General features: G+C 41.8%; 1 protein-coding gene across 4 annotated transcripts in view; it reads right to left on the bottom strand.

The window, feature by feature from the left end:
- Positions 1–2,934: 2,934 nt before the first annotated feature.
- DNAJB6 (DnaJ heat shock protein family (Hsp40) member B6) overlaps positions 2,935–26,177 on the bottom strand; it is an 89,083-nt gene continuing 65,840 nt past the window's right edge. For 2 of the 4 annotated variants that reach the window (XM_015616738.2, XM_033520321.1), the window contains one exon: positions 13,276–14,173. In XM_015616738.2, coding sequence (XP_015472224.1) covers positions 14,153–14,173 — 21 coding nt within the window. In that variant the 3' untranslated portion in view covers positions 13,276–14,152. Of the gene's footprint in view, positions 5,429–7,993; positions 8,331–13,275; positions 14,174–20,853; positions 21,079–26,177 lie in introns of those variants that run through there. The other 2 variants (XR_004500404.1, XM_033520319.1) reach the window with 2 other exon arrangements.

Genomic DNA, 26,177 nt, shown 5'->3' with positions numbered 1-26,177 from the left:
CAAAACTTCTACAAAGTGTTCAGTTTTGGTTTAGTAAGTTACATGTTTTAGTGGAAACCCAGGCCACATCTTCATTTGCCTGTGGTCAGTTTATTGGGAAGATAAAGGAACTGATTGCAGTTGGTTTTCTTTTGACACCTCTTAATGCTTCAGGCTTACAGTGGTGTTATTTTCACATTGCAAGTTTGACATACAAGCTAATGTACACAGAAAGAACATCATTGTGTAACTTGGCCTATGAAAGATTCAACAGCACATTTACAGCACAGTAAAGCTGTTTAAAGCTGAAAATCTTAACACTCCTTCATGGGAGGATGGCTGTGAACATGAGCACAGGCAAGATGCTGATGTCCTCTTTGCAAAGGTAGGCAAGAGCATTAGACAGTGCCTGCAGCCACAGCATCCTCTGCCAGGACTAGAGGCTGGAAGTACTTCTCTCCTAATAAAATACAAGAGTCCAAACAGACCTGCAAAATACAATTTTTGTAGAGGTTTGGAAATTATCTTTGTCCACAATGTCCTCCAACTGTGTTTTAGGACAATAATGTTATTGTGTCCTCCAATCCCCAGTCATAATTAACATTTGATTTCTAAAAGTGTGGCAATCTCGTATGTTCTTTGCAGGAACAGCATGTGTTCTCCATAGGAAATCAAAGTTCTATGATGTTTACATTTCAGCAGCATGTTTCAGAGAATGAATTTAGCCATTCAAAGCAGAGCTACTTTTAAATAATAGTAAGATAACAAGGAAGTAATGGAACAGAGGACCAAATGAAGTTACATTTCTCACCTGTTAAAATTACTTTTATAATATGCTGTCTGCTGCCTTAGCTTCTGAGGTCTGCAGGTAAAATAAGCAGTGATCTAAACCAAAAGTACTTAGCCCATTTGTGAGGAATAATGTCATGGCTCTCATGGCCTTGCCTGTATCTGGACCATCCCTTTCCCAAAGTGAGACTCATCATCCAGCACAGCAGCCATGTGGAGCTTTTTCTGCTGGGAGACCATTTAAACATCTTTTTTAAAAACTTTTTATCAGGGTCTTATGCATTGGTGTGCTGCCCAGTCTGAGGGAAAGTTGTGGGAAAGCACACCAGAAGTGATTTATAAGGCCTGTGATACCCTAAGGTTGCCTCAGTTATCTCTGCATAATGCTGAACCATGCTGTGTAGGCACATTTTTGTGTTATTTATCAGAAGAAAATTTACTCCAAAATTATGAGGAAAAGCTCTATAAAATTTGATTTATCCAGAAATAATCTCCTTTTTTGTCCTCTTGAAGTCATAGCTTTTTATGTGGTAGCAAGAGATCTCTTGTAAGGCGTAGCCAAAAGGAAAAAAGTCCAGCCATCAAGAAACACATTCACTTGGAATAAACTAGAATTCACCACATAAATTTCCACATCAGTGTAGTGTACAAATGCACTGGACAAATCCCCATGTTTATTAAGGAGGGAGAAGTTGCTTGCGGTTTCACCTGCAAAGCTTGGACTGGGCTTCAGCTAATGGTTTTTTTCTTGGTTTGTGTCCCAGGCTTGTTTAGTTCATGTGAACACTTTACAGGTTATGCAGACATCCCTGGAGCTCACATTCCATGTAGATGAAATGTAAATCCACTGAGTTTTTGCCACTGATGATGAAAAATGTGTTTAGTACATTATTATTGAGAAAAAGCAATGTGTGATGGAAATTCTTCTCTTTGACACCATTAAAATTCTTTCTGTTAATATTGATGAGCAGTGGTTTTAAGTCTGTGTTCATTTGTGTGAACAGGAAGAAAAATAATAAAAAGATAACTGGAATCACAGAAATGCAGAGATACTAATATAACCACCATTATCATACAGGGATTGGCTGCCCCTGGCATGTATTTTTTGCCAAAATACTACGGGACAGTGCATGTTTGCTGTGTGGGTATATTGTAACACATCCTAACACAAAACAGGGAGGAGGCATTCAGTGACACATTCTGATTAATTGGTTAACAGGAGTCTCCTCATACTCATTACAGCTATTCAGCCATATCACTTTTGAAATCTGAAGGCACAATTTTATCTGAGAGTCCATATGGCTTATCAGGAAACTGTGCATATAGAAAACTAACACTATCCTGAACCAAGATAATATTTATCTAATAGACCATAACAACTCAGAGAGAGTCAATATGGTCTCTCATTTGAGCATGTACTTTGATATGCATTCTACCTATCCAAACACAAGTCATTTACATTGCAAGCTATCTGTCTGGTAAATCCATGTTTAGGTAATTCTTATAACGGTGGGCCTTTTTCACAAGAGAGATTATGAAGATTATTTGTATGTATTGTAGTCCATGGACTAATTTCAAAATTACCAAGTATTTACCTGATAGATTGTAATGGCCTCTGATGGAGATGTTGGCTTTTATCAGCTAAACCCATATTTTGGTATGCAAGCAAATTTGAAAAAGCAAAATATTTGCAAAATAATCAGCCAGGCTGCTCTGTTTGACTTGCAGCACGCTGCCTGCTTTGAGCTTCCTTGATGGAAGGAGGACCTATCTGCTACCAGGGCACAGACCTGGCAGAAATGAACCACTACTGTAAATTCTCTCATGTCCCTTCAACTCTGAGCAGCCTGAGAGTGTGGAGAGCAGATTGCTGCAGGCTAATGGCTCAGAAGAAAGTGAAGAGGTAACCCTGCTCACTTAATCCCATACAGCTCTGCAGAGAATATTTTATGGTGAAGCCATACTTGCCCTGAGACTCCCGAGCAGATCTCTGGCTGTATGTTTAGAAAGCCTTTAACAGATTAGTTAAATAGACTTAATCATCCTCACACTCACTGTGTTTTCTGTTCTATTTTCCTTCCATTGGAAAATCAAAGGAAAATAAAGAGAAAAATGGAGAGAAGGCAGAGAGTATTGGAATATGGAAAAAGAAAACTAGCAACTAGATATTGTTTAGGTTTTATTTCAGTTTGGATACTGTTCAAAGTGAAGGATCAGAAAATTTTCAAAGACCATGGGCTTTTGTGAAAAATACACTCAAAGAGATATTTTCTTTTAAGGCAGTATTTTTGGCAAACCCCAGCCAAGAAAACTAAGTCTTCCTGAGAAAGGATTGTCCAAAATCACAGTGGCCCCTCAGCATAAGCTCTGAGAGGCCACATTAAGAGGGATGAAGGTGTCTCTCCTCTTCACTGAATGTAGAGGGACCCCACGTGGCTGGTGTAGACTATGTGCCTGCTTCCTAAATTACTCCAGTTAGGGGAGTTGCAACCTACTCAAATTCTGCTTTCTCACCACATTGTCTCATTGAACAAAAAAGGAAAAGCACTCAGGCAGCACCAGCCTTTCCCACAATTTTCCGTAAGTTACCACAGAGGATCTCCCTATATTTCAGTGTACACAATAATTTTGATTAAACTGATTTCAGTCATGTTTATACCATCTCCAAATCATTTGGTGTCATTTCCAGAAGAGGCAGGTGCTGACACCGGGTGGAGTAGAGAGGGAGTTGGAACCACAGAGAATAAGTGATGCTGTGTGCTACAGTTTTGGTAGGTCTTCATGCAACTGCGCTGGGAGTTGCAGCTATTGTCATTATGAGACATTTATAAAGTCTAAACTAAAATTCTGATAAATAATGTAAACTGAAATGCAAATTTTTATCAGATTTCATTTTTCTGGAGGAATATAAATAAAATAGCAGTTGACATGGTGGCAGTAAGATAGTATCATGAAAGGTAGTATTTAATTTCCTTGAAAATTAATTTAGATTTGATTCTTGAGGGTCTGTCATCAGCTGTTAAGCTGCTGTAACAGGCTTCAAGACCTACTAGATTGACTACATAATCCAAACCCTTTCTATTAGCTAAATAAATTAATATAATCCATATTCCTCTGTAGCTATTAAAGAAACAAGTTGCTGTGTGGCAGAAATGAAGGTGTTACAAAGAAATGAAGATTCTGAGCATAGAGCTTGCACGAGTCACTGAGCAGGTTTGTCTTAGTTTTTAAGGAGAGGATTTAAAGGAAATATACTGAAAAGAAATGTGCTGATTTCTGCCCTGCCAAGTCTTTCCCATCTTGCAAAGTGAATGAAGGGAGATGAGCCTTTCTCACTATTCCTCACTTCTGATGATGCAGTACAAGGCTATCTAGGAACCTCCAGGCTGGTTCCTGTGTACTCTGCATGGTAAGTAAGCACACTACATTTAATTTCCATTGAAACAGCAACACAGATTCAACAGTGCATCTTCCTGAGGCTTCCTTCATACTTTTGTATTTCATCTGTCACCTCCAGTTTCAGTTCTTGCTCTTCCTCACTTCCTACTGCCGTCAAACCCCAGTGATGGCTGTGCCTGGTGTTCTCAATATTTCTGTCTCAAGCCCAGCTCTGACCTTCTGCTCTGGCCTTCAGCCATATGTGTAGCTTTTTTCTCACCAAACTAAACTGATGCATACTTCTAACCATAAAATGATTCTAAGCACAGACATCACATCATCCGTCTCTTAAGGAAAAGGGATTTGAGCCGAAGTTTTATTAAGTTCAGGAAAACAGCATTTGCCATTGATGAGGATTGCCTGTGTTTGAAGCATATATTTAAGTGCTTTGCAGAATCAGGGTTCCAGTCAGTCATTTACATGCCTCAGTTTCTCCTCAGTTTCCCCAGGGGAGTTGCCATTTACTCACATTACTGATGTGTGGTGAGCTCCCACTGACTGTATGCTTATGGTGTGCTTGGGAAAATGCCATTCTCTTTTGCAAAGGTCTGAATTGCCTCTCTAATTTTAACTGGTTTCGTTCATAACCTCCAATGTTCTTTCCCTGTAGATTGCGTCCATGTGTGATTTCTTTATGGGTAAAATTAAAATGCATCAGGAAAGTTCCTGAATAACAAAATGCAGCACTCCAGCCACCTGGAGTTTTCTCTATTTGTATGCCCACTCCTGCCTCAGTGACTCTTTCAGAGGTTCCCACTCACAGCTGCAGCTAAGTGGGCATATCTAAAGGTGATAGATTGTTAATATATGTTTGAGTACATGTATAAGTGTATATATAGATTTACATTCCTCCTTTGTTTCTTCCTCCTGTTTGCTGATGTTAGAATCACACACTTTCAATGTAAACCCCACAATACATTGTTATTTTGTAAAATAATAAAAATATTGCTCACCTTCATCCCTTCCCTTTCACAGAATTTCACAAACATCATCTCCCTCACTCCTGGTTGACAAGGGATTCTCATAAAGCTACTGATCCTCTTCTTTGACCATATCTTTGTCATCCCAGCAGAAGCATTTCCTGCACCACAGAGTTCCCATGTAGGTTTAAGCTGACAGTTGACTTGGAAAGCTTCAGATCCAAATCAGACTTCCTGACACAACCGATATGTTCCTCACAAGACTCTGTGGAGTGTCATGGCTTGTACTGCATTATATTTACCTGAAAAATTCAGAATCTGGTCAATACTGTAAAGCTCTCAAAGTTGAAGGCACTCACACTGGCGATGGGGGGGAAACCGTGATTCTGGGCTAGCATTTTTACATCTGTTTGCTTCAACCACCCTTGTGCTGCTTTTGTGTTCACTTTCTTTGAATATTCATGTGATTGAATTCTGTGTCCATTAACATTCACAGAAAGTGAACCTCAGTGCTGCACATATATTTGCAGAAGCAGCGGTTTACATTTGCACACTTAGGTATTCATAGCTAAAAGCACTCACTCGAGGAACAAAATCACTACCATTTAACCAGCCAGTCCCATGCAGAACTGTTTATTACCCACAAAGAACTGGGTTTCGATCCTGCTATAGAATTTTTTTTTCTTGCTTTTAGAAAAAATTGTGTATGTAAATCACTACTTTCCATACATTTGTTCAAGTAGAAGAAAAGCTTAGACAGATTATGTATTAGGAAGTATTTGTTTAGAATTTGGGTACTCCTGCCACAAAAGCGTGACCTCTAATAGATCTTGGTGGTATAGAAACTATGACACACAGCTGAGCAGATACAGGCTTTTCAGCAGAGATGTTACACATCCACCTGACACAGTTAATTAAAATGTCACTTCTATAGGAGTAAAGGGAGATGAATGTGAGCCAAACAGCTGAGCAGAGAATTTTGTTTTGCCTTTGAGCAATTCACTGTAATTTTGTTTAAACACAGGGTGTGTGTGTGGAGGGGGGGGGGTGTTCCATTGTATCGATCAATAAAAAGCTACAAAATTTACTCTAAAAAAACACTGGCATATTCAAACTGTTTTCTTCACAACTTACACTTATTGGTCCCAAACTTTCCAGCCTGTTCTGCTCAGTGTCCTGACACAGTCTCATCCATGCCAAGACCCCATGTGATTTCAGTGGGAGTTACAACAATCTTGCCAGGAGGGTGTTAGCATCAAAGGCTTCACTAAGTGACAACATGGGGTTAAGCCATGCTCCATCAGGGTACGTGAAGTAGCATGTGGTTTGTTGAAAACATATCCTAAATGCAAACACTGAGTTGGCACAAATGTCAGGAGCATCTGATAGTGTGTGTTGATGGCACAAAGCTGGGAGGTGTTCCCAACAGAGAAGAACTGATATGTGGTACAAGGAGGGGTTACATGGTGCTTCAGACTGAAATAATGGAAACAGTAAAATTCATTCAAGGTGCAAAATATGAACTGATACATTTGGAACTAATACCCAGAAAACAGCTCCCATAAGATGGGAGCTCATCATTGGAAATGACTGAAAGGTCAGGAGCTGATTGTGTGGCAGCCATGAGCCACCAGCCCTAGTTGTGAGAAGGCTGCCTTCAGCTGTACCAGGAGTGAAATTCCTAGGAGAGCTAAGGATGTATCAAGGTAAACGTCATGATCTTCTGGGCTGGTCTAATGACTCACTCCTGCCCTAAAAACAGACATGAGTCTTGTGCCATTTTCCTACACTCAGACACTGTTCCCACTATCTCCTGTGCACTCTCTATTCTTCTTGGTCCTTTCTCATGGTCTTCTGCTGCCTGTTAGTCCAGTCTCCTGCAATTTTTGATAACCAAAGAACAAAAAATGGGGTTTTTCTGAGTGAATGAGCTGCATCTATTTGCAGAGGCATTCAGAGAGCCACATACTTACCACTTGGTTAATGACAAGAGTGTGTAACAGAGAGCAGCGATAGGGGAAAGGGAAAGGAGTAGGCTCTGATTCTACTGGGAAGTGGCTCTTAGGTCAGTTTATCCCATTTTTAGAAAACTGCTACCATAGTGGCTTTGAGTAAGGTTTTGTCTGAGAGGAGCTCATCTGAAGCATTGCACACATGTGATGGTCACACCAGGATGGATCTTTTGGTGTCTTTGCAGAGCAGCCAGAGAAAGGAGGTTCAGGCTGCCTCTCCAGAGATGCTCCTGGGTCAGTCAGGTGTTGGGACTTGCTTGCCAGTTGGAAAATGTATTGTGCCAGTTGGCAGACTCTGTGAGAGGCTTCCTCACAGATCTCATCAATGAGAAACAGAATCCAGAGTCTGCCATGCCAGCACACAACTGCTGCAGACACCATTATAGGGTCCTTTTTGTAAACCTATTGGGGTTTTTTCTCCCCTCAGCTGAAAACCTGACCCAGAACCTGCCTTCTCTACACAGTAGAAATGTAGTGATTTTCAGCTAAGTGTATTTAAGACCAGGGTATGTAAGGGATCAAGTAAACTCAATAGCAAAACAAGAGAAGGAAATTAGCAGGATATATGTCCAAGCCCTTAATTACTGCATTGAAAGCAAATGGTCACAAGGATACAACTACAAAAGACAAATCTGCTCAGGGATAGCAATAAACCTCCAGCTCCTAGACACCCCAAGAGCCTTTTCAGCTACCAGACCTGAGAATGAAGAGCTCTTGAGACACCCTCCCTTCAAAATTTCTCCCCCATTTCCATGTATCCTTGTATTTCCGGTGTTGAACCAGCTTCAGGAGTGGGTGACCTGTTTTTTATCCAATGATTCTTTCCTGGGAATTCCTTTAGCATCAGCAACTTACCCCTCTTTGTCACAGAGGCTTTGCCATGTGCTGCACAAATGATGTTTGTCTCAGGATCCGGATCTGGGGTAGTGAGAGGGATCCTTTCATCCTTTCCCATGCCATCACTTTGCAGGAGCTGTGCCATGCAGTGCTCTCTTCCCCTGCAGATATTCCTTCACTGCTGTGCCCAAGACTGCAGGTCCCAGCGTCCTGTAAATGGTGTCTGAAAGGATCCAGCACAGTGATGAGGAGTGCCAGGGAGCACAATCAACCAGTGCAGGAGCATGAGGAGGCTGGGAAAAACATGAAGGATGAGGTGTTTTCTGCCTTTCAGAAAGAGAACTGGGAAATAAGCCTGGGAAATAGAGCAGGAGGTGTGAGAACTGGATGATTTATGCGTATGTACACACAAGAAAATGAGAAGTAAAGTTTCAAACTGGCAATTCATTTGGGTTTTTTATTGATTATAAATTGAATCTCCAAGCTGTAATTAATAACCTGAGCCTGAACCATACCTGTAATAGAGAGTTGCTAACACATCTCTATAAAATGTCTAGCAAGGCAGTAGCTAAACATAAATTTTGTGAAGCTTATGATTCCCAGCATGTTACCAAATTCCTATAAAAGCAGTCTGTTGTTATAAAACATGGCAGCAGGCATGGCTATGAAATGCTGCTTGAAAACATCTCTTCTAGCAACGGTTTTCAGTGTTGCTACACTTCTTGTGTAGCCTTTGTAAGGTTTCTGTGGTCCATTTTCATCTCTTTTGTCTTTGTTCTTGAATAAAATAAATGCAGCAGTCATATGTGAAAGTATGTTCAAAGACTGTTAATGTTATTTTAATGTCTGTGTTTATGTCAGAATTTATGTTTTTTCCTTTGGACAGAGTATTCATATCCACATCTGAAAATTCAGCTTTGGCCTTGGGGCTGCGTGATTTGGGCTGAAGTGGCATTGCAAATTTTGACTTTGTGGATGGGGGTTTTATGTATATACATATATATACAAAATTCTTTTGCCTTGACAGGCCTAAAAAGGGGGCAAAAGCACCCAAATGCTTTTATCTCTTCTCTTACACATGACTCCAACAATAATATAATAATTTTCATTTTACAGTGCACTAATGCCATTTTAATCATTTTTTGAGCAACTAATGTAATACAAAGGAAAGGGTGAAATGGAATATTTGTGGCTGCAGAGACAGATATCATTATTCAAGGGTAGAAGCATGTGAAAGGGTAAAGGGGGTTTAAAGAGATACTCTTTTGTTGTACTTAACACTGATAAATGACATACAAGTCAGGATAACAGGGCAGAGCTCCTGTCAGGGAGACAGTGATAAATGTGGAGGCTGGGACAGAAAGGTCCACTAAACAGAAATCTGTATATGACACGTTGTACATTTGATAGACTTGTCTGCGTGGTCTAAGCCACAAAGTGTTCCTCTTGGCTCAAAGTATGGCCCTCGAGCACATCTTATACATCCACTGAGCTCATGTTTGTTTTCCCATTTCCTTGTGGCAGCAAAGATCCATTCCCCTTAATCAGTGCAACACACAGGACTAAAACCAGTGAGGAAAAAATGTTCTTATACAAATATAATTGATAATCTCTTTCAGGCAAACCATTGTCTAATATGAAACAAAAAGCAAACAGACCTTTTTATTATTATGGCTATCTCCTTTTAAAAAATGCCCATCATCCTCCTGATAATCAAAAGATTTATTTAAGAGACAACAAAATCTCCTATTATTTCTTTTTGAGTGAAACAGGTCTGTGATTTGTGCATTAAGCTTCCTACATCCTATGCAACATGACCTGTACTTTTTGAATGTCCTCAGCACCAAAAATGAGGTCAGAGGCATCAGAAGAGACATTTAAGTCCTCCAGAGGCAACTTTAACAGTTCACAAAGAAAACAAAATCCAGGAACTTGCTCATGTAACATTCACTGTGCCCTCCCAACAGATGACCAAGGCTTGTGCTTTCAATAGGAGGAGCATGCATAAAGGAATCCATGTGATACCAGGTAAGAACACAAGGAAGATTGAATGAAGGAAATTCTGCAGGACTGGTGGAGGATTAGAGACTGATGGTCAGTCACTTTTGGGTTCCTTTAGGGACACAGACATTTTGGCTGCCGTGTTCTGCCAGCCTCACTGAGCTCTGTGAGTCTGGTGGTGCAGTGGAGAATTGCCAAGTTCTAGGTGGGAACACTTTCTCTGTTACAGCAGGTTGTGGATGTGTCATGGCTTAGGTGAAGCTGCCATTCATGTCTGTGGGTACCAATATCACAGGAGCACAGAATGGTTTGAGTTGGAGGGGATGCTAAAAGACCACCAAGTTCCGAAGTCCTTGCCATGGGCTGGGCCACCTTCCACTCAGACCAGGGTGCTCAGAGGCACATACAACTCAGCTTCAAATACTTCCAGAGATGGGGAATCCACAACTTTCCTGAGAAACCTGTGTCAGTGCCTCGTCACCATCACAGTAGAGAATTTCTTCCTAATACCTCTTTTTAACCTGCTCTCTTAGTTTGAATCTCTTCCCCCTTGTCCTATCACTTCATGTCCATGTCAGCAGTCTCTACAGCTGTCCTGTAGCCCTTTTAGAAAATGGAAGGTGCCCTGAGGACTCCCTGGAGCCTTCTTTTCTCCAGAATGAACAACCCCGGCTATCTCAGCCTGTGTCTATGGGAGAGGTGCTGCAGCCCTCTGATCATCTTCATCACCCTCCTCTGGACTTGCTCCAGAATGTTCATGTGCTGATGCAGTTTAACAAAGATGAGTCACAAGGGCAGCATTGAAACCTGAATTTCAAAGTTATCTGGGTTCATATCTGCAAGTGTGACTGCTTTGTCCCTTGCCATCTCCAGCACAGTCCCAGGCAGTGATGTGGAGAGGCACATCTGTGCTCCAGGCCATCCTCACCTCTTGCTTACTCAATTTGGGGCCGGGAAAACAGATGGAAAAGAGCTCCCCTCTCCATCACTGTGCAGAGGAGACAGAGACAGCAATACAGGTATCTATGTTCACTTTTCTGCTGAGAACTCCCTTCTTCCAAACTCTTCTGGGACTGTAGAGGGATCAGCAACATTGCTGTCAAAAATGTTTTATAGGGAGAAGATACTGGAGGCCTTCCACTTAAGAGGCTTCACTTTCCAAGCACTCACTAAGTTCAGGAACAGGTTTCCAAACTGTTCTGCAGAGGAGAGGGGGTAGAGACCAGCCCTGCAACCATACAACTGAGTTGAAATTCCAGGGAAGGGCTCCCATGAGGTTGGACAATCTCAAGACCCTCTTATCAGTTATCAGTGTGGGAGGTGTGAGCACCACAGATTTTAACACAGTGAGGCCAGGCAGATGGGTGCCCACACAGAAGCTGTGGATATGGGGGTAATCTTAAGAAGAAACAAGACCCTTTAATAAATCCTGCCATATTTCAGACCCCTGTTTTACAAGAGCAATGTTAAAATTGAATATAATACAGGCTGCCCCTTCAAAGCATCCCTTTTCATAACACACTGCTCTGACACCACAGCTGACACAGTCCGAACAGATTGACTTGGGAAGAGGGAAAAGGGAGGAAAATAATGTGTTGTTCCCCACATGCTGTTTTCTGTCTTAATTTGCTACCTTTAGCAATGTGGGTGAGAATTGGCATCCTGATACAGAAATCTCCTGTTAGTCCCTGGAATCAAAGAGTGCATTAAATAACAGACCTCACATCCATGATTTTAAAACTATATTATAAGAGTTTCTCCATTTAAAATGTATTACTACTGAGTCTAAATATTGATTTCAGACTAGAAAATTTTGCATGTTAGTATAAAAAGAGAGAAATATGCTGCATTTTCCCATTTTTGACTATTACATTCTCTTTTTTTGTTTTTAAAATAGTAAAAAAAGGAAGAATTTGTCAACTGTTAGCTGTTGTATATCTTGTTTTTTTCCATTTTAATCCTGTAAATTTTTGACAGGAACTGAAATAAGCTCTACAGGGATTTTTTTAAGAAGAAAAGTCTATTCAATAGTAATGTAAAATGCAAATTAAATATTTGTTCGGTGTTTAGTTATTCCTCAGAGACTAAAAGAAATTCTTCATCATGACCTCTATACTGACCTTCACATCAAATTAGAAAGTTATAGTGTTTATGTGGAACCATATACACTGTCCCTATTGTAAAGAAGAAATTAATATTTTACGGCAATTGCAATTTGTTTCAAGGATCATTTTCTGAGATCTCTGCTTGCTGAAGACTACAATTTACCTTTTTACAATTTCATTTAATGATCTGACATTTGAGACACTTCCTAATTAATTCTGTCGCTGTCTAAGCCAGCTGTGATAAATATAACCTGTGCATACAGGATTACATTGTCGCTTCTAGAAAATACATCCAGTGAGAAAAGGTGAAGCTTCCACGATAGGACATTTGTGACATCCATACTGGAAATGATGAAACTCTGGAGTAGCCCCTGCACTGAGAAGCTGGTGTGAAAAGCTGCACAAAGTAAGGATGAGGGCAGAGACTGCTTTGTACTTAACATTTTTCATGGTTTAAGTTGGTTTTTAGCACACAGAACCAGCTGATTCAGAGTTTGGCATTTGTAGGATGCTTCTTTATCGATAGTTCCAGAGTGGAGCTCATTGGTTCAGCTGTGGTCAGTGTGAGGCAATCAGGCAGGAACGTGGGGTGTATAATCCCCTTGGAAAACCAGAGGGAATGTTCTGAGCATGGCCAGAGCGTGGGCTGCAGCTCATGGCTGGGTCAGCTGAGGGATGCTGTGGTTAAAGAAGTCAGCCTACAAGAATGGTCTTTGCGAGCCAGCAATGGGGTCATTTTTAAAATGGCTTTGCAAGCAGCAGCTGTGACAACTGATGACACAATTTAGAGTAACCACTGGGCCACCAGGCTGAGCACATTCTTTGTTCTGTGTACAGTCAGTCATGGACCTTGCTTATCAATCAGAAAAAAATAGCATTTTTAAATCTGAAAAACACTCCTGGATACTGCCCAAAAATCGTGCACTGCACGTGCAAACTTCTTCCTTATATCTTTGCTTCCAAGTAAACATTTCAAGATTTTTTTCCTCTTTTTGATCAGTGAATTAAAGCAGGGACATGGAAGAGACGTTTTTCATGTCAAAAAAGTTGGGGTTTTTTCCATTAAAGAGCAAAAATATCTAGAATAAGATTATAACAGATCTTGAACTGTTCATTATTTGTAATATAACAGATCCTGCTGTGGAGGAAATAGTAATTGCAACAACTGGAATAAGTCTAATACTTCCAAATTTCTGTTTCTATGGTGACTTTAATAAATATTCTTTTCAGATAAATTTAGGTACTCAGGAACATAAATGCTTCCTGCCTTCTGTTTCAGACAAAAATAGAATCATGTTTGCACAGAGATATGTTTTAGACACATTTGGCATATTTTCCCCAGATTGCCACTTTCTTGGTGACTATTACTTTTTCTGGAAAAGTAGCAGATAGCCATAAATACTACTTCACTTAGATTAGAGAAACTGTGATTGCAATAGCAGGAGTAGACCTGGTGCAGAAAAGTGAAATTCTTCAGTTTCCAGGGACCCAGTATGAGATAATTTCACTTTTGCTGTGGCTCTCTCTCACAAAACCCGCAGCAGCAGGAGGAGCAGCCTGGCCATCAGAGATTATTTGGTTGCCTACATGTGTCTGGTGGCTGCAGACTCAAGCTATGGCTGATCTCCACTCAGTCTTGGATTCTTTTTTTTGTGTCAGCACAGGTTTTTGCAAGCAGGGCTTTGCCAGAGCAGGAATTCCAACATTGTTTCCCCATTGTTAAAGTTGTGAGCTTTAGCGCTGGTCCAAAGTGACAGAAACATTTTTCCTTTCTTTCTTTGTTTTACTCCTGTGTCTACAGAACTAATAACTATAGACCACGTTAGTTCTTTGCTTTTAAACCACAAGTAATCTGCAACCGGTAAAATAACAACTTTGTTTGGAGTCTTCCATCCGAGAGGGAGCGGGAGGGACGAGGCTGAAGTGCTGGAGCAGGCTGCAGCTGGGTTTGGTTTTGTAGTGGAGGTTTCCCTCCAGTGGCTTCTCCAAGAAGTGCAGCGTTGAAGAAGCAGCTGGGATTTTATGCTGAAATAAGGCTGAGTGAAATAAGGTGTTCTCACATCTCCCAGAGCTAACCCCATGCTCTGTTACCCTAGGAAAAAAAAAAACCCCAGTGAATGAGGCAAACTGTTATCAACATTCACGGGTCCAAAGGGAGCTCAAAGTATCCAATTAAGAGGAAATTTAGGCCTGTCCTCCTGTTGAATGAAAGTTATTCCCCTCCTTAAGTTATCCTAATGATGTACCTTGGTTTTCTCTGATAACAAACTCCTGAATGCAGTTCATACCCCAAGGAGGTTATAATCAAAAATCTACAGGAAATAAAAGAAATCATGAACAACTACATTTATTCTGTATAATAAAATATTTATATAATGTACTATGTCAAAAGTGGGGGTTTTTTTCTTAAGCCCTATGGCAAAGTATAATTAAAATAAGAGCTCTGAAGGCAGGTAGTGATGTCATTTTGTGGCTGTTTGCAAGATGTCTCTCCCAAGCCTCAGGGCCTATGGAAGAAAGTATCCATGTTCCTGTTGGAAAAGTGAAGCAGGAATGAAGGCACCCTGGCAGGGAGAAGTGCCTTGGCAGGCAGTGGAGGCTGAGGCAGGTCAGGAGCTAGCCAGGCTGTGCCCAGAGAGCCAAGGCAAGAGGCTGATGTTCAGTGTCTGAGAAAAAGGTGTCATTGTGGAAAAAGAAAGGTGAGAAGCAGCCCAGGCTGGAGAATGACCTTTTGTAGCCTGTGGGTAGGAGCAGGGTAGGATTGAATTTCTCAAGTGTAACAGAAAGAAACCTGCAAGGATCTAAGTGTGAAAATGGGGTGCCTGGAGGAGAGGTTTGGGAAGGGTTGGCTGCTAGAGAAGTCAGAAATGAAGAAGCATTGAGATTTCAGTAATCACAGCTCAGCCAAATCCCAGCTCATACAATGGCTGGGCTGGGAGCCTGAGTGACAGGCAGAACAGCCTTAGCACCTGCCATGATTAGGAAGGGATGTGGAAAGGAAACATTGTGAGGAAAGATTAAAAACTGAACAAAAAACAACTGACCAATCACAAAGATGTGCCAGGGTCTTTAGTCTGGACAGCAAATGTAAGATTCAGATCCTGCTTAGGACACAGAATCCAAGGGATCTGCCAGGGTGGCTGTGCATAAGGCCCTGTTACAGTCACTGGCAGTGTGAGCTCTGGAGCCCAGAGGGGCAACCATGTGGCCAAAGGCAGGTCAGAACTTCAGGATGATCTCCAATATTCCTGTGGGTCAGTGGACCAAGGCTCCAAGGACACAGCTATCTATGGTGCTTTCCACCCAAGGAACCCAGTAATCCAGATGTTGTCAGCATTGAGAGGATACTGGCATCAAAACCAGTGATGCCCCAGAGAGGACTATAAAGAGAGGTTATGAAGGAGCAAATGGATGTAAAAGAGGAGAATCAATAAGGGAAAATGTTTAGTTCTAAAATTTTATGTAGCTTGAGTGAAAAGTTTTTGAGTCCAAGATAGACTTCTTTGAAAGGCAGCTTTCATTTGTTTGTTTGCTTTGTTTATCTATTTATTAGATTTAAAACAGACACTTTAAGCTAGAGACACTGCTTTCACAGCATGACCCATCACTGGCCAGGTGAGAGAAGTTTTGACCACAGTTTAAGAAAGCACACTGCATGCAACTTAAAAACTGGTCCCTCTGAAAGCCAGGAAATAATTCATACATTTGAATGCATCTAAAAACTTAACTTGTCTTTAATCATAACCACAAAAAATTACTCATTTAATTACTACCAGATATTGTAATTCTCTTCCCTACACTCACTAACTTTTATAGCATTTGATATTTTAGCTTTTAACATTAATATATAAATTTTATGATTTTTATTTTTGGATGTGCTTTTACTTTGCTTTAGAGCTGCTTAATTCTCTGCCATATCTGGAATGACATTTGCCATGGATGTCAGCCAGTAAGTTTGTGAAAGTTTTTCTGGTTCCCTGGAAACCTTCCCTAACATCCCACCCTGCTCAGAGTTTAGACAATGACACATCTCAGTGTTACATACTTCCCATGCCTCACTTCTGAAGGGATTTTTCCCCTTTGCATATGAAGAAGAGCTGACATAGCTTAGATCGGCTTTTGAGACATTCTTGGAATAGTCAAGATGCTCTGTGTTTAAGAGAAATATTTATTTTACAGTTCACAGCCAAGGGCAGCTGGCCTGGCTCAGAACCCGTTGACTCCATCGGGAATTGGCTCCAGCTGAAAGAAGCTGCTCCCTGCCTGCCAACAGATACACGGCCAACCAAAAGTGTAAACCTGAGAACTGGAAGAACTGTGCTACCAGTTAATAAAAAAAATGAGTTTTTACAGATTACACAAAGAGAACAGTGCTTGGCCTGCAATTTTAGGAGGATTTACCTTTTCCCAAGACTTAGACAGTTTAGAGAGACACTGAAATGCAGAAGTGGGCCCCAGTCTAGTGCACCCTGGGGACAGAAGAAGAGACACATATCAGCAGCATTGAGTACCAGACTCCATCCTGAGAGACCCAAGCAAGGGATAAGCAGCCCCTGTGGCAACATTTCCAGAGGCTGAGCACTCAGAATGAAAGGAATTAAAATCAGAATATGAGTTGGTGTACTTCAGGATAAAACCAACCCACAATATAATAGCTGATCTATAATCGTATTTTTCAGGCTTTCTCCATATAGCCAAGTCCTCCTGCATTTCCTCTGTCAGAGAGATTTCCAGCAGATTTCCCAATTCCCAGAAGATTTCCCAATTTCTAAGCTTTTTCCTCTGTCTCCTGTTTGCAGAGCATGTGTTTCTTCCAAAATAAGCAGGACTTATTCCTGCTGGTGCTGTCCCTTTTACACATGAAATAACCTGGGTAGAACAATAACAACCAGATGTGATATATGATGTATCATAATCTATAACAGCAACATCTCTCTCCAGCCCAGGAGGGTTATTTCATTCATCAGGTTTAACGAGTGTTCAAGCAGTTTATGACACGTACTGCTTCACACAATCTAAATGCAGCTATGTCATTATATCAGATAAATCTTCCTAAGCAAGAATCTGTGCTATCACACACACACACAAAATAATGGTATCTGTGCTACTCCAAGGACACATGTTTTGCCAAATTAATTCAATTGGTTTTCAGGTTAATGGTTTTAAGTACAATTATTCTACACTAAAAGTGAATTTAGGGCTTTCTAATATTAGCTCTGCTGCTGTGCTGGGTCAGTAGGAAGGTTCCAAGGCTGTGGAAACAGTAAGTAGCTCCCATGGGAACCCTGGCAGACAGACTTTGGGGGTGTCCTGCTAACAGCGCGATTTTATTCTGAGTTTGTGAAATCTGTAAACTCTATTTAGTAATAAAACCTACACAGATCAGACAACATGAGACTTGAATTAACAATATTGTGATTTCCAGGCAGGGGTCAAGGTCAAAGAGCATTTTTGTAGTGGAATCAGCAGCCGTCCTTTCCGTGTGTCTATTTCTTGTCCCCAGCCATACGTGATGCTGACAGAGCCACGTATACATCACGAGCAGACTGATGAGAGCTTCTGGAAATGCTCCAAAAGTAGGCTATAATGAGCAAATGACAGTTGGGAACTGGCAAATTTCTTGTTTCCTTCTAAGATTTTAAAATATGAATGGGTTTTCCAGAGAGTGAGTAAAATATTTCCCTGCCATCAAAATTATTTATCTGAAATTATTCAAGGATGACAGTACTGGTCTGCAAAATCCCAGTTAGAAGGATTTTTAAAACAGGAAAATTAGGAGCAGTAGGGATTAGAATCACTTTACTAACAATATGGAACAATACACATATGTTTATTTTGGAAGGTTATCCTTAGTGCCAGTCATAATAAAATGCCTGGAGCTAAACATGTAAACTTGTAAAGATATGGAATCCATTTTAATCACACATTGAGCAATGAGCAGTGGATTCTTTGATACAGTTTGCCTTGATACAGCCCTATCTAGACCAAAAGCATCCTTGAGAATTATTTGATAACATAATATTCATATACTGAGGCAATTGTTTTTAGAAGTCTTGAGGTTAAAAAGAAGTGATGTAAATTCCAATTGGATTGATGGCTTTACAATAAATTCCTATTTTAACTTGGATGAGTTACTTAGATTTATAAGCAAAACTTGAGCTCTCCAATACCTTAAAAGAGCACTGTTGCAAGTCAAACACCTTAAGGAATGGCATTGAGATAAGGTAAACTGACCTCACAAAGTGGTACAGGGGAAGGGGCTAAAAACACCACTTCCATATGAAGCTCTCCTATGGAGAGGACTCCACTGATGCCAGATGTTAAGGTCAAGCTTTCCCACGTTTATGAAATCCTGGAATTGCTGTTTGAGATGTGCCCAGCTACTCTTTTCCCTACAGCTGCAGAGCCTTGTGAGCAGCAGATAATGCTGTTGGAGCCTTCAGGCTGCTGAGGGAGGTGAACTTGCAGCTACTCCACCCCAGCAGGAGGTTTCATCCCCAGAGCATAAACTGAGACCTCCTTCAGGTGTGTGGCCTTTTCAGGGCGGCTCTGAAGGTGAGAATGGGCACAGAGCACCTGAGTGGTGACCCCCAACAGGAGCACAGGTTGCTGCACACACCTGGTGCTGTGTTTCTCAATGCAGAACGTGTAGGGGTGTGTTGAAGGAAATCTCCAGGGAGAACCTGGTGAGGCCCCAGGCTTAGGACACTGTCAGATTTAGCCAAGGAGGGTTGGTGGCTGAAGGCTAGGCAGGTAGACTTCGAGCTTTGGCTTTGGAATTGCTTTTTTATCTCTTTCGTGCCCTGCCCGTAGGAAAGAGATAACAGTTTTTTCTCCAGCTGTTGATAAAGTGGCAAAGAAAATTAAAAAAAAAAAAAAAAAAAGCAAAGAAAGAAAGAGAAAAGGAGACAGTTATATAAGGCTAGACAGACAGAGACACATTACCTCGACAGCACCAGAATCTGAGGCTGAAAAAGAGAGAAAATTGTGTTTGTCCTGGAATTAATAACTTTCAGAAGAGCAAGTTGAAAGCCCAGAAGTAGACTACAAATTAATACACTATCTGTTCTCTCTTTAGGGGGAAAACTGGTTAAAGATACAAAGCAGATGGTGGGAGCAGGACTGAACCTCAGAGGGATGGTGAAGGACCAGTCACTGAACACACAGGTCTGAGGATGGGCAGGTGAAGATGCTCAGTTATGCAGCCCTGGCACAGTTTACAATCAATTCACAGCAGAAGCCATACAACAATAAAGACAAGGGATGCACCAGCTTCTCTGTGTCCCTGGAAGCTGCCACCAGCCCAACCTGAGAAGCTGCAGAAATGAAGAAGAGAGGGCTGGAGATGGGCTGAGCCTAGAGGAGATGGCCCTAGGAAGCACCTTGTAAAGGAGAGGACCAGAGTAAGGAGGGGACTTGTGCCAGAGCAGAGCAGGACTCCACAGCAGCAATGCAACCAATGCAACCAATGCTCTCCCCTCTGCTTGGGCTGAAGGACACACATGAGCAGAGGCACAGTCTCCAGATTGAGGGCTTAGTGAAAAAAGGTTGAGCTTTAATAAGGAATAATCTCTTCACACTGAGGTGATAATTTGCCCAATTTTGCTACTTTTAAATGCAGTGAGGCTGTCCTGTGGGGCAGGGAGGGGCACAGGGGGTGAGCATGGGGCTCCTGCACAGAGCAAACAAGCTCGGACCACGTTCTCCAGGCAGATCCGTGCTAGAGGGGTCTGCTTGGGCCATGCCTGGTATTTTTGGAAGCCTGAGCAGATTCAAATAGCTGAACACTGATGTGTCTGGGATCAGGAGCCCAGGTCAGAGAGGATTAGGAGGAAGGATTCGTGGCTGCCTCCAGCTCTCCTGCAGCAGGCAGCATCCAGGACCCTTCGTCACCAACTGTGTCCTGTCCTTCTCCTGGCCAGGCCAGCTCACTCCCGTGTTCAGCAGCGTGGGACATGGCTCCTCAGAGATTTACCCAAAGGTGTAAATGTTTCATGCTGCTTTGGGTCACTGCACAAAGCAAAGCACTTTTAAAATGGTTAAAGTTGATGGACCTAGAAAGAGCACACAGGCACTGGTCCTGCTGGAAAGACATCACTTTAGGGGTAATATTGTGTATATTTTTTCTTCCAGTCTTTGCCACAGCTGGAAATGATAAAAAAAAAAATCCAAACCCAAAACTCCACCACTTTCTATTTAAGTTGCTGTAAAAATCCAGTCCCTGGGTGCTTTGATAGGAGATAGCCTAATCCTCTTCTTGCTTGAGTAGTCTCTCCAATTTCTGCTGTAGAGCTGACAAGTCCCTTTGGGGTTTATGGTGAGGGATTTTTTTAGTCCTTTTTTTTTTCCTTCTTTTGCTCTACTGATTTTACCTCAAGGGAAATCACTGTGGTTTTGAGGGCTTTTTACAAGCAATAGCTTCTTATTTATTTAGCTAAGATATCTAATTCCATTAAAGATAGCTGCTTTGAGGGTCTTTTTAAACATTCCTCCTTTTGCTCTGGATTCTTGAGATTTTACACATCTTTTTACCACACTAGTTGGCTTGGATAGTTAGAGTTCCATTACATTTGTCTAACAAGCAGGAAAATGTATTTAAACCCTTCAGAAAGAACAGTCCCAGGGTCTGTTCCACTCCAGTGGGACTCACTTCCAGTGTGCTGGGCCAGAGCTGAGGGAGAGACAGAAGACAGCTGGGTACTTTGCCTCTGCACTAACCCATGCCCCCAAAATGTGTGTGCCTACAAAAGAACAGGTCACAAATACAGGAGATAAGTAACTGAAGGAGTTTAATAACTTTATAGGTAATGGATGTGCTGAAGTTTTCCCGTAAATCAAGATGATGTTTTCCCATAGTGCTGCTCCATGTCACATCCCAGAGTGGTGGACATCCCGGCACAGGAGCAGCTGGACAAAGGGTTACAGGCTGAATCATGCCAAAGGGCAGGAATGTGCTGCTCCTCCAAATACCATTTCAGCTGTTCAGTTTTGTTTTCTCTTGACAAACAAGAGATAAATTAATTACATTATATTGCAGATAGCTGTGGATGGAAGTGGAATAGAGCCCCTTATCTCTGGGAAAGCCCTCGGATGTGACTGGTTGTACAAATACTTGCACTGCAAATACAATTACTCAGAATGAGAGGGGATGCAAGGAAAGCCACAGGCACAGGGTGGAGCAGGGCACTTAGCAGACCTCACCCATCTCCATCTTTGGTATTTCTAGATTTCAGGGACAGGGAGAAATGTGCTGTCTCAGTGCTGGCTCTAAGGAGAAATACCCTGTAGGGTTTAATTTCATCTTTATAAGCTGAAACAAGGCTGTTTATTTTGTATTATTCCACGTTGTTTCCCTGTCTGTTTGCCTTGTGAAACAGTTTTTTTTGGTTTCCTGAAAACTTAATTAGCTAAATGCACTAAATGAAGTGCAAGAGATAAACAAGAGGAACAGAGGCTGACCACTCTAAGATTGGCTCAAGAGATCAGGAGCAGAGTAAGGAACTGCATGAAAATCCTCTGAGTCCTGGTCTCTTAACCCTGAACCCCACCTTGTCAAGGACAGAGTTGTGTTTGTAATGTGGCTGCACATCACACATCAAGCCACTTTCTGCCTCACTCGAGCAAATTTGAAGCTTTTGTTTTCATGTCTGTAAGGGCAAATTCCTCCAGAAAAAAAAAAAATATGCTTTTTCCAGAATAATATGTTCAGCAACCCCAAATGCTCAGGAATTGCAGAAAACCAGAAAGACTCTAAAGAAATAGATACTGGTTTTCTTTTTACTAAGCTGATAAATCAGGCCAATATGTTGGGAAATTCAGCTGTATCAAAAACAAGGTTGAGGTAGTAGCTTACAAAGCAGAAAGCACTTGGCTGATGCCAAAAAACTGTTTCAGTATTGGTTTCTGTTTTACAAGAGTCAGGAACACAGAAACCTCCTCCCAGGGGGAAGGCAGACCTCTGCTTTATTTATGAAGTCAGGAACCTGACTGGAGTACATTAAGCTTTGTGGAGCAAAGCTCCTTATAGGCTGATAAATGGTGTCAGGATTTGGGGGTTTACTGTGGGTATTGGAGTTCACTCATCACAGCAAAGTGCTCCACGTTTGGAGCGATACAAATCAGTCGGTGAAGGCTGCTTTAGGGTAAAGTGCCTTGATGGGATTTCTTCCCCACTGCACTTGGAAGGGCTGCATCAAGATTTAATTCACTGAATATCAGCATATATTAGTGCAAATAACACAGCAGCTGCCAGGACTAAATTAAGCAATGGTTAGCTCCATTTGGAAAAGCATTGTGCACTCCACAAGGTTTAATTTAAATAGGAAGACCTTTTGGGGATCTTTCATAGAGGACATATCCTGATAATGTCACCAGATTATGACTGGATTCTGAGGTTGCAACATGGTACTTCTGTTACTTGGCATCTCTGTTTTCTGATCAAAATAAAATATCCTTAAGAGTGAGATTCAACATAATGATGCACATAACAATACTTTATGTTAGATACAAGAAGCCTTAAATAATTCCAGAATATGTGTTGGTATAATTCATGTTGAACACACCTTTAAGTTCACGTGTCATTATTCCAGTAAAGGTATTTATCACCAGAAATGCAGTGCTAAAACACACAGTGCTGAGTCCTGCACCAGGTGAGCACACAAATACACACACAAATACACCCCCTCCAAAAAGGGGCAGCAAAGTGGGAAAAGCTGCACCTGCAGGAAATGCATCCATGTGACAGAAATCCCAGACAGAAGGGAAGGGTCTGATATAAAAAGCATGGTATTTATTTTAAATTAATCTTCAAAGTGCAAGAATACAGCTGTGTCCTGGGGCTCTAATTTCAGATAAGGAAACAAAACTGTGCACTCCCTTTGACAGCTCTCTATCTCTTATCCAGCTCTTGCAAGTGGAAGAAATAAAATACACCAAAATCCCCTTAACAACAGTGTAATTATATTTATCAAAGTCTGTGTAATTACAGCTACCCTGGAAGCTGAATTTATGCCATTTTCCCTCACTAAAACCCATTCCTTGTAGCTAACTCAGGACAAACCCCGTGTTTAGTCCTGGCCAGAGATGCTCCTACCTGTGCAAAGCCCCTGCAGCCAGACAGATACTGTTTGTGTCAGACAGTTGTGTAGCAGAAGCTGCTGTTTGAGAAACTGAGCAAACTGAAGTGCCTTCTGTATGGGATGATGCTTAAAAGAGATAAGAATTCCAATTGTGGATGAGTGTTCCTCTGTGAAATACACTCTGGGCTTGCCATGAGATCATAACTTCAATGCAGGAATCATTAAGTGAAATAATCTGGTCCCATGTAATGCAGTGGATCAGATTTTCATAATATTCTCCTCTTGACCATAAAACAGAGGAGTTCCACTGAGGAATCCCAAATCAGGCTTAGATCATGCCAGTGTTTAGCACTACCTGAACATAAACTCAGAGCCCTGAAAAATAAAGGCTCTGCTCAAAGATATTCAGAAAACTGCTGATTCTATTGCTTTAGGATTGATAGACAATTCCAGTTTGCTTCAGCTTCCTAGATAGTAGGACAGTATCCACCTTCTTGGCCTAATGAAAGTAGGTAAAAACATCCCAAAGATGCTTAAGGTCCATCTACATGTGGATGTGTATGCTTGAATATTTATTTCTGTGAAGAAAGAAACAGCTTTAAGGTATTCACTTCAGCTTGAGCAGAAATTGGTCCCAAAGCAGAGCAAGCAGGTAGGCAGGAAGGAGTAGTAAAACCAATCCAAAATACAACTTTACCTGACAGAAAATTGACTTTTTAAAATTAATGGTCAAACTCTTCCTGTCTGATGTACCTGCTTCTTCTGGGAACATTCATCTTTGTCAAAATACCTTAATGAAAATATCTTGATTAACTGTTTTTCTGAGTAGCTCAGTTCTGTATAGGGGAATAATTTGGTCCCTGTGTCTTTGCTCCTTTGTGCAGTGGTAATGAGTTCAGTGTTCAGCCTCTCCTGTGCAAACATGCAGATGAAACTCTTTGGATGTGGAGCTTTTTTATGAGTAATTTTGCAAAAAAATGTGGCCCCTCATGCAGTGCATTGTAGAACAGAAGTTGTTGACTGATTTGTTGATTCCTATAAGGTGAAAATTCCCCCCCTACAGGGAGGGTTTCTGTAAGAAGCTGCTGGAAGCTTCCTCTGTGTCCAGCAGAGCCAATGCCAGATGGCTCCAGGAGGGACGTGCCACTGGCGAAGGCTGGGCCAGTCAGGAATGATAATAATGCCTCTGGGGTTACATATTTTCTTAGAAGGGGAAAAAAAGTTATTGGGCAGATGTAACTGTGGGCAGAGAAGAGTGGGGTGAGAATATGTAAGGACAACAACTCTGCAGACACCAAGTTGGTGGAGAAGGAGGGGCAGGAGGTGCTCGAGGCACCACAGCTGGGGTTCCTTTGCAGCCCATGGTGACACCAGGGCGAGGCGGCTGTGCCCCTGCAGCCCATGGAATTCACAGGGTGCAGAGGTAGAGGAGGAGACCCATGCCTGAAAAGAAGGCTGTGAACCTGAAGGAAGTGCTGGAGCAGGCTTCTGGCAGGGACCTGACAACCTGTGCAGAGGGGAGCCCACGCTGGAGTGGCTTCCTGGTAGGACTTGTGACCTTGTGGGGGACCCACACTGGTGCAGGCTGTGCCTGAAGGGCTGACCCCATGGAAGAGGGACCCAAGAGCTGGAGCATTTCATGGAAAACCATCTCCCTTGGGACAGACCTCACACAAGAGCAAGGGAAGAACCTCTCTCCCTAAGCAGCAGCAGAGACAATGTGGATGAAGTGACTGTAACCCACATTGTCCCTCTCCTGAGAGCTAGCAGGGGGAGAGAGCCCAGGGAGAAGGAGCAGGAGGAGGGACTTTAAGGGAGGGAGCAGGGCAGGTGTTTTTCAGATTTGTTTTTACTTCTCATTATCCTGCTCTGATTCTGATTGGTAAATTCAATTAACATCCTCAAGTCAAGCCTGTTTTGCCTGGCTGTTAATCTCTGTGTGATCTCTCCCTGTCCTTATCTCAACTCATGAGCCCTTCCTTATATTTTCTACTGTCCAGTTGTGGAAGGAATTGACAGAATGGCTTTGGTGGGTGCCTGGCATCCAGCCCAGGTCAACCCATGACACCACGGCTATTTTTAATTTTAAGAAAAATCCAAAGTGATGCGGGGGATTTCTTAGTTCATTTGCCCTATGAAAGGTAAAAAATGTGTTCCCAAATAGGTGAGACCCTTATTTATTTGTCCTACAAGAAGAACAAGACATTTTCAGCATTAACAAGGAGAGGGCCCCCTTCTGTTCTGGCTGGGGGAAAGCTGGCCCAGGACAGCCAAGGCCAACCAGCTGGCAGCAAAGATTGCTGAAAAGGGCAAGAAGGAAAGAAAAAACAGAAACAGCCTCACAGATCTCCCCAGACATTTCTGGCTAATGTCTTGCACAGCTCTTAGGGGAAGAGGTTCTCCTTCCCTGCAGTTACATTCATCCATTTTTTTGTTATTAGTATTATAGGATTTTAATAATAAATCCTCAGTGCTGGCCATCATCTTTACCATGAGAGGAAGGAAGCAACAGCAGGTGCTCAGGTCAGCTTTCCCCTTTCTCCTCCTCCTTCCACCATCTCCAGCATCCACAACACGTCCTTCCCTGCCAGCCTGTTTATCTTCACACCTACACACCTACACACAGGTTTGGTGCCTGTGCTTCCTGCATAGGCACCCAACCCTTAAAACAACAACAGATGTTTTCCTTATCATATTTTTTTTAAAATTTCATGAAAGCTGAGGTTAAAAATATATATATATATAATTGCTCTGCAGCACTAGACAAACAGCCTTCATGCTCCAAAGGTAAAAGCCTTATTTCAGGAAAGCAAGCAGGCTGATGGCAAAACACAGACCACTATCAATTGCTGCTCCCATAAATCACATTTATTTTCCAAATAATAGGAAGATTCATTGTTTTCTGCCAAGCAGTGTCACCTGGTAATAGGAGCTAGTCAAAGCAACAGTAATTTTCACGCCATAAAAACAGTATCAAAACTGTTCACTGAGTAGAATGAATGCTATTGATCGGTGGGG

Source organism: Parus major, chromosome 2, assembly GCF_001522545.3.
Source record: "Parus major isolate Abel chromosome 2, Parus_major1.1, whole genome shotgun sequence".
NCBI lineage: Eukaryota > Metazoa > Chordata > Aves > Passeriformes > Paridae > Parus > Parus major.
Note: the sequence above shows the minus strand (reverse complement) of the source record. Positions and strands in the feature narration are given on the sequence as shown.